This window comes from Capsella rubella, unplaced genomic scaffold (genome assembly GCF_000375325.1).
Source record: "Capsella rubella cultivar Monte Gargano unplaced genomic scaffold, Caprub1_0 scaffold_7, whole genome shotgun sequence".
NCBI lineage: Eukaryota > Viridiplantae > Streptophyta > Magnoliopsida > Brassicales > Brassicaceae > Capsella > Capsella rubella.
In genome coordinates this window covers 15,564,275-15,572,286 of record NW_006238917.1, presented here as the reverse complement: position 1 = coordinate 15,572,286, position 8,012 = coordinate 15,564,275, and the positions used below count along the sequence as shown (strand labels likewise).

Here is an 8,012-nt window from a genome sequence, read left to right as displayed (position 1 = left end):
CATAGCGTGCACAACTAAGATTGTGCGGAAACATGGCCCCATACAATGATTGCGAATCATTCGGTTCCCTCTGGTTCTTTAGTGTTAAAAAATCAAATTTGGAAATTGAAAGTTATTCCAAAAATTAAACACTTTCTGTGGCGAATTCTTACAAAAGCTTTACCTACCATTACTCGTCTTAATTCTCGTGGAATGAATTTGGATCCTATTTTTCCGAGATGTTTCCGAGCTGATGAGACTATTGAACATATTTTTTTCCAATGCCCTACTGCCATTACAATTTGGGAATGTTCGCATATTCCTAGTCATGTTCAGTTTTGCTCATCTTCAACCTTTGAATTTGTTCTTGAACAAATATTTTCTATGCAATCTGATAACAATATCCCTCAAGCGACCAAATTACTTCCATTTTGGGTTCTTTGGCATATTTGGAAAACCAGGAATAATTTTATCTTTAACGGCATTCAAGATAGACCGATAAACTCTGTCTTACGTGCACAAGGGGACGTCCGTGAATGGTTAACTTACAGTCATAATACTTCTCACAATCATCAAGTCACTCAACCTATTCAACAAAGTTCATGGACTCGTCCTCCGACTAACATGATTAAGTGTAATTATGATGCGGCTTTTGATTATAATACACACCAAGTTAAAGGTGGTTGGATTCTTCGCGACGAAAATGGAGGCTCGAACGGATGGGGAAGTTCTGTTCTCGGCTATGCGATTTCCCCTTTGGAAGCAGAAGCGAAAGCTCTTTTGGCGGCAATGCAACAAAGTTGGATTAGAGGCATCACGAAGATTTGTTTTGAAGGCGATAGTGAAGTTTTGAATAAGATTCTAAATCATCAATTCTATGATATTGCTATTGATCGGGTGCAACATGATATCTCAATGTGGGCTTCTTTATTTCATACTATTCAATTTGTATTTACTCGTAGATCTTGTAATAATGCTGCTCACTTGTTGGCAAAGTATGGTTGTTCTTCTGTTAGTTTTTACTCTGATTCGTTTCATTCGCCTCAATGGCTAACTGACCAGTTGTATTATGATTTCATTCATTCATTAATATAATTTACATTTTGACGAAAAAAAAAAAAGATGATAAATTGTAAATCTTATGAAAAATGATACTAACAATTAAATAATTGGTTTAATTATATGAAAATTGTAAATCACAAAAAATAATAAATTTTTAATATGTTTTCGTAATATATGTGGAAAATCTAGAAAATAAAAAATTAGGAACAATTGAGTATGTATTTATCTAGTAAAATAGAAAGTAAAAACTAAGAAGATAAAATTTAGATGAACTGATTGATTCTCGTTATGGGATATAGGATATATAAAAGAGAATTGCTTCAGCTTCTCTAACTCCAAATTTTGATATCTATGATTGAAGGAAAGTAATATTAATAAGGACGATGGTATTTTTATCATCATGGCTGCCGCTGGAAGTGTTTGCAGTGGCAGGTCCATTGGTTGTTATCTTACTTGGCTGCATCTCAGCTATCATCTTTCACATTTGGAAAAAGTTATTAAAGTGTATCCAACCTGCTACTACGGAATCAGTACCAGACGTTGAGACCGGACATCTAACGCCGTCTGAGTCTGAACTAAAGATCTTCAAAACCGGATATACGAGTCGGATCAAGGGAATGGAGTCTAAAGAAGAAGAAGAAGGGTTTGGTGGTGATGAGATTTGTTGTTGTTCAATCTGTCTTGAAGAGTTTGAAGATGGCCATGAGATTGTCAGTATAAACAAGTGTCGACATGTTTTTCATCGTTTGTGTATTGATTCATGGCTGAAACAGGATCAAAGCTGCCCTAATTGTCGATGTTTTTTACTAGATTTTATTTATACATGATTTTGATCCCCATTAGTTTTAATTTATTTCATAAACTTTTTTAATATTTAACAAAATGATTGAATCAATTATATGGATTTACTTGGATGATTTCAAATCTTAAAAGGAAGATTTGTTGTTCTTGAATAGATTTAAGCAGTTTCAAGATTTCTGAGTCTTGCTTGACAAGTAAACTTCTTGAAGTTGTTTATGCTTATGCTGACACAATTTTGCAAGAAAATCACCAAAAAGTCCTTAGAGCACCTTCATATGCAAAACGTTTGTGTAATGTGTTTTTAATCTAAACTGTGTTTTAAATACAGTAGCAAGTAAAAGATGATGGAGAAAAGAAAAAAAGCTTCATGAAAAATAATTACCGAATGAATAATAACCGGTCTAAACCGGTAAGACCCACTTATTTGAAATCGAAAAGACTAACAATTCGGTTCGGTCTAATAATGTACACAAACGTTCCGGTCCGATAAATTAAACAAGGTGAAGAAGCGCACAAAGGGGAGAAATAGATTTCACAGTTCAGTTATAAGCATAAATCATTTCATGATCATATACATAAAACAAGTCCCCCTCTTAAAAGCCTGTTCAAGGATCTGGTTTGCCTGCAATTGCAACATCATCATCATCATCATCATCATCATCATCTTCATCATGTGAGCCGTATTCCTCTTCACTTAGTTCTTCATCACTAGACTTGTCTTCTGAACCTTCCCCTGGTTTTGCATACTTCTCACAGTATTCTGAAACCGCAAAGCCCAACAAAAGATGAGCATAATAACCCATCAAACTTCCTTAAAATGTACCCTAAAACTCTCAACCACGAGTTCACGACATTTTCGAGATTCTGTAAATGCCTAACCATATCTTTACAATGATATGTCTTTTGTTAAATGTTCCTAAGCTTTAAAATGATCAGACACTTAATCTTCATCACGAGATTCTAATGACTACATCAACTTAAAGGTTTAAGACGTATAATCACTTGTAGATTATTACATTAGCTCCACGAGTTACGAAAATTGAGTTCACACATAAACTAAACAAAAGCTATACTTCATTAGAACAAAGAAACACACATGAATAAGAATTATTCATAAGTATGGTAATATCAAGAATGCACACATTAAGAAAAGGTTCAAGATACTAAAACAATTCTCAGTATACCTCACATCCAGGAAATGGAAAATAACTTTCACCAAACTAACCAGATTTTTCAGAATCTTGACATATCTCTTAACACACGAGAATCTGATTTAGACCTACCTTTAACTCGCTGTTCATAAGCAGGACGATCACGCATCATCAATGCAGCAGCTTCTCCATTCAATGGATCTGATGGGTTTGGATATAACAGAAGCTGAGGAAGAAATGTCTCGAACACATTCACAAGGTCTGAATCAAAAAAGAAAAGAACCCAAAACATAAAGTTAAATCAAATATTCAAACAACAACAGTCATTTGGTTTTAAAATCAACCACATTTGATTTGGCCCTTACCGAACATAGGACTCCACGTTTGGTTAATCACATCTAAACAAACAGAACCTGACCTGCCATAACAAAAGAAGACACCAAAGATAAAGATACAGAAGATAGATACTAAAGTTTCCAATAAACTTTATGCAATAACATCTAGTTATTTAAAGGAACTCACAGTTCATCAACATTAGGGTGATAAATTTTAGTAATGAAACCAACAGATGGAGATTTGTAAGGATAAGCATCTGGAAGCTCAACTCTTATCTTCCACACACCTCCTTGATAGAGACCTATCAACAAACACATCATTAACACCCACAAATAAGAGCATTTCTTTACAATTAACAACACACAAACTACGCTGAAGCGCCTAACTAATCCCGGAGTGAGCAAACTCTCGGAGTTTCTCATAAGCCCACCATGAGTTGAGTACTCATACCATAGCAAAAGTGACCAAGTAAAGTAACCAACACACACTGTGTAAACACTGTGGAATCGAACCAGGGCTGTAGCAAGTTGACGCCTTAGATCCGAATCCACCGAGCAACCACTCAAAAAGTTTACAGAGATATGAACAAAAACTCATGAAACCATCAAAAACCCCATTTGATAAGTAAGCAAAATCATCAGAAGCAGAAAAAACTAAAAGCACACAGAGACACACCAGAGTCTGATACAAAAGACAACAATCAAACGAAACTGGGGACTATTCTCAGACACGAACAAAATCAAACTGATGTTATGTATATATCAATCTTACTGTCTTTGGGTCCATTGAATTCAACATAGAACTCTTGCATGCCATCGTTGATCGTCTCCACTTTATAATCGCTCATCATCCTATCAAACAACAAAGATCAAATCAAATCAATCCAAACCCAAACCATCGAGAAAACTCACAAATCAATTACAAGATTAAGAAGAAACCGACATAAACAAAAATGAACATCAAAATTGAAAGGACAAAAAAAAAAAAAAGTGATTACAGTTTCATCATGTCCATTTCTCTGCGTTTGCTTGGAGAAGACATTTTTTTTTTCCTTCTCTAAATTTTCTGGGTTTTTTTTATCTTCTTCTTCTTCTTCCGGATTCGAGTGAGAGAGAGAGATGGAAGAAGAAAAAATGTGTGTGAGAAAAAAGGAAAGATTTTTGTTTTATTTCTTTATTATTTGTATTCTTCTTTTTCCTTTCACGTACATCGATGATAGAGTAAATCGTAAAGACCGTATTTACAAGTATTAATACACAGTAAATTTCGTGATATTTTTTTTCTTTTTACTTTTCAAATTACTTTCTCCCTAAGTTTTTTTTTTTAATTACTTTCTACCAAAGTTTGTAACATTTTTTTTTGGGTTTAAATTCAGTAATTTTGGTTATGTATAATTATAGTCTAACAGTGAATAAATTACATTGAAGCGGTGTCACAGTAAACGTGTAAAGTAGACGCATTTTATGCCACGTTGAAGTTGTTCTTGTATCGACTAAACTTGTCCGATCACTATTTTTTATTACATGCATTTGTTAAGTGATTAATTGATAAAAAGTAAAAAAAAGAAATTGAAGGAAAAAGATAATTACAGGAAAATGTTAGGTACTATTTCCGAGATAATTCATTAAAATGAGCAACTCACTTGTGACAATTTTATTTATTACAAACAAATTTTTTCTAAAAGAAAGTGATACTACTACTGTAATCGACTAATAGGACATCTACACGTATTGGTGTCATTTACTAGATAAGTCTCATTGATTTGACTTACTGACGTAAGTAACGTGTACATTAAACAAGTGAGATCAATAAAATGTGATAAGAAATTAAGAAATCTAAATCATTACACACTAGGAACAATTTTCATATTACATAGTAGTATCAAAGACCAGTAAAAAGAGGATAAATCAGTACTAAACCAAATTACATCCCAATCCCAACCCTAATATTGACCAAAAGCATAATTATAAACTCAATTTTCATTTTCATTACTATTTTCTTAAACCTAAGAAAAAATAACTGAATCAGACTCGAATTGAAACCCCAGAATAAAACAAATTTTTTTTTCTTTTCATTTTTGTCTTTTTTTTTATTCACATAAGTGAATCTAAAACACAAGCTCTAATTCTTAGTCTCCTTTTGTAGACGACTTGAAAAAACGTCTGTACAAACAACATATGTAGTATATCAACACTGATACGTTTTGTAAATTCAACTCTTGCGAATCAACTATTAGTGTATTCTTACCAAACTTTTTTTCTTCCTTCTTTTAAGTTTTCTTCTCCTGTTCTCCCAGTTTTTTTGTTCGGATACAAAGAGCATCGAACCATCTAAGCTGTGGTACTTGCGGTTTGCTAGTCGAGAGGAGAGTCAAATATCATTTCCTGCAGAACAAACGGATTCTCTCAGACAAATCCCGGGAAGTAGATAGAATACGTAAACAAGTAGAATTGGAAGTACTCATAATGTTTACTAGAGAGACTAGAGTTTGCCGGCATAGGCCAAATAAGTGGATGAAAACTATATACCTTATTGCAGACAGGGCAGGTTTCACTTCTCTCCATCCATTCTAGAATGCATGCGAGGTGAAAATGGTGATCACATTTGGATAGAAGTTTAGGGTTCTCGAGATCATATTCTGAATCAAAAACATAGAAAATATAATAAACAAACCATTCCCAGTCATATAAGGTGGGTTAAGTTTATGTCTTTGAGATGTAGGGAAAAGCAAAAAACTTTTACCTTCCAAACATATGGGACAGTCCTCCTCTTCCTCTATTGGTACAAAGACAGCTTTTGATAGCTTGGGGTCTATATCTTCAGTAGATTCAAGATCAATCTCTGTTTGGATTTTGCAATCTATTTCTTTATGTGAGCATGTAGTTGGAACCCCAAGAGTAATACCATCGACTGTTTCTTGAGCAGGCTCGGTATTAGCAGGTTCCACTGAAACCTCTCTTATATCAACACAAGTAGCTTCTTCACCATTTCCTGGTGTATGAGGAATGCCAATAGCCACATCGAAAGGGATAGGCGGTGGAGGTGGTATATAAGCATCTGGAGACGATGTCTCTAAGTTTGTGTCTACTACTACTACACCAGTAGAGATAGCAGAGGAAGTCCTGTTATGAGCGGAAGACAAAGGCACGCGCTCTTCTGTTGCCCTCGGGTACTGCAAATACAAGTCAGGAAAAGGATGATTAACAATGGAAAAACAATTCAATCCCATATGATTCTCTAAGCTATATAAAAATGAGACACAGCAAGAATGACTGATTTGCAGAACAACGCAAAAAGTAAAAAAAGTTGTGGAATAAGGAAGTGGCAGAAGCATCACACTAACGTAGTAGTACGCAGGTCCATTATCTCCATCAGCTCTTCGTGACGAAGAGCAACAACAGCAACCTCCCATCTCTTCTTTATCTATTTCTGTTTTAATCAGAAACTACAAAAGCCGAAGACTCTTCATCTATGCTAACCTACAAGAAACGTGAAGAAACAAATTTACATTTTTGAATTCCATAAAAGAGTATCAGTGAGCATGCATCACACATATGCAGAAAACTGAAACAAGCTTTATCATTTTCGATATCAGTTGAAGCTGTCTATACACAAGACTGATTAGTAACAATAACTACAAGAGAAAGAGCAGAACAACACCAAAAACACAGCTACTCAACAGTCGAAATCTAGTCTTAATAATCAAAGATACAATAGCACCAAAATAAACCTCTTTGCAAAACCAATCAAAACTCGAAACAACAGTGTGGTGTTTGAGATTAAAGTCTAATGAGCGTCTCCTAAATCAGGGAGTAAGCAAAATTTCAACAATCTCTTATAAGCACCATCTTACATACACAACAAGAGTGAATTCTAAATACTACTAACGCCCAAAGCAACAAACACAATTCTACTCAGAATTCAACTCCAACACAAACAATAAATCCCAGAAAAAAAAAGAAAAAAAAAACCCAGAAGCTTCACAGAGAGCAAGCTAATCCGTAAAACCCTAAACCAAAAACTTATCAAAGCATCAATAAACATCAGAATTCTCAGAATCTAGCATAAACACAAACAGAACAAAAAAACAGTAAAAACCCAACAGACAAAATAAGCTCAAAAGAAAGCAAAAACCTAGTAAAGAAGAACGATCAGTAAGCAAGATCAAAACAAAAACACCGATCATCTTCTCGAGATTGAATCAGAGAAAAGAAGAATTGAAAATCTCAAAATCAAAAAGAGAATTTTACTTTTGTTTTTTCTTTCTCGGGACAAGCTCTTTTTTTTTTTTTTGTCTTCGTCCCTTCTCTCTCTTTCTCTCTCTGCTTCTGCGCTTTGCGGTGCTGTTTATCGTGCGCTCTATCAAAAACGACTTTACTAAGAAAAATACAAGACTCCTTCACACTCTATATATTATAATATTTACAACTTACTTGATTTTAAATTAATTTAATTATTACTTGGCAGTTATAAACCTTGTTATAAAAACGGTAAAATATCTTCTCTCCCCCCCACTGTAAATAAAAAACAAATAATCAGCACAAAACACTTTTTTGTAATTCAAAAACGAAACTTTACATAATTGAAATCGGCTGTAAGATTCTGTTTTGGAAATTTATCATTTTTTTCGTTACTATAAACATATTTATTATCATTTTTGTTTTTCCTTTTTTCCAATTACAT

The 8,012-nt window shown here is 34.0% G+C and overlaps 3 protein-coding genes across 4 annotated transcripts; 1 reads left to right on the top strand and 2 right to left on the bottom strand.

Annotated features, from left to right (window-relative positions):
- The first annotated feature begins 1,424 nt into the window (after positions 1-1,424).
- LOC17879201 (probable E3 ubiquitin-protein ligase ATL45) lies at positions 1,425-1,868 on the top strand. The gene has a single exon (XM_023778573.1). The coding sequence runs from the start codon at positions 1,425-1,427 to the stop codon at positions 1,866-1,868; it is 444 nt and encodes a 147-aa protein (XP_023634341.1).
- A 344-nt stretch (positions 1,869-2,212) lies between these two features.
- Positions 2,213-4,446, bottom strand: LOC17879903 (ubiquitin-conjugating enzyme E2 4). Its single transcript, XM_006286221.2, has 6 exons — positions 4,327-4,446; positions 4,101-4,180; positions 3,516-3,630; positions 3,359-3,411; positions 3,126-3,254; positions 2,213-2,602 (listed from the first exon to the last, which is right to left on the bottom strand). Exons 1-6 carry the CDS (start codon positions 4,368-4,370, stop codon positions 2,448-2,450), a joined length of 576 nt encoding a protein of 191 aa, XP_006286283.1. The 5' UTR covers positions 4,371-4,446; the 3' UTR covers positions 2,213-2,447.
- A 699-nt stretch (positions 4,447-5,145) lies between these two features.
- On the bottom strand, positions 5,146-7,668 carry LOC17878938 (probable E3 ubiquitin-protein ligase RHB1A). Of its 2 annotated transcripts, none has more exons than XM_006285841.2 (5): positions 7,580-7,668; positions 6,673-6,808; positions 6,072-6,501; positions 5,858-5,967; positions 5,146-5,713 (listed from the first exon to the last, which is right to left on the bottom strand). In XM_006285841.2, the coding sequence occupies exons 2-5, from the start codon at positions 6,739-6,741 to the stop codon at positions 5,684-5,686; spliced, it is 639 nt and encodes a 212-aa protein (XP_006285903.1). In that variant the 5' UTR covers positions 6,742-6,808; positions 7,580-7,668; the 3' UTR covers positions 5,146-5,683. The 2 variants fall into 2 exon arrangements, with proteins under 2 accessions (XP_006285903.1, XP_023635495.1); XM_023779727.1 differs by lacking the exon at positions 7,580-7,668 and adding an exon at positions 7,464-7,571 and having other exon boundaries at positions 6,667-6,808.
- Between the last annotated feature and the right edge of the window lie 344 nt (positions 7,669-8,012).

Excerpts from the sequence above, each read along its gene's own strand:
- LOC17878938 (XM_023779727.1), bottom strand. The coding sequence starts at position 6,741 with ATGGGAGGTTGCTGTTGTTGCTCTTCGTCACGAAGAGCTGATGGAGAT. Across the intron at positions 6,502-6,666 it reads CTGCGTACTACTACGTTAGT|TACCCGAGGGCAACAGAAGA; the intron begins GTGATGCTTCTG and ends TTGTATTTGCAG. Across the intron at positions 5,714-5,857 it reads CCTGCCCTGTCTGCAATAAG|GAAATGATATTTGACTCTCC; the intron begins GTATATAGTTTT and ends TTTGTTCTGCAG.
- LOC17879903 (XM_006286221.2), bottom strand. The coding sequence starts at position 4,370 with ATGTCTTCTCCAAGCAAACGCAGAGAAATGGACATGATGAAACT. Across the intron at positions 3,631-4,100 it reads ATTCAATGGACCCAAAGACA|GTCTCTATCAAGGAGGTGTG; the intron begins GTAAGATTGATA and ends GTTTGTTGATAG. Across the intron at positions 3,412-3,515 it reads CACCCTAATGTTGATGAACT|GTCAGGTTCTGTTTGTTTAG; the intron begins GTGAGTTCCTTT and ends TTGTTATGGCAG.
- LOC17879201 (XM_023778573.1), top strand. The coding sequence starts at position 1,425 with ATGGTATTTTTATCATCATGGCTGCCGCTGGAAGTGTTTGCAGTGGCA.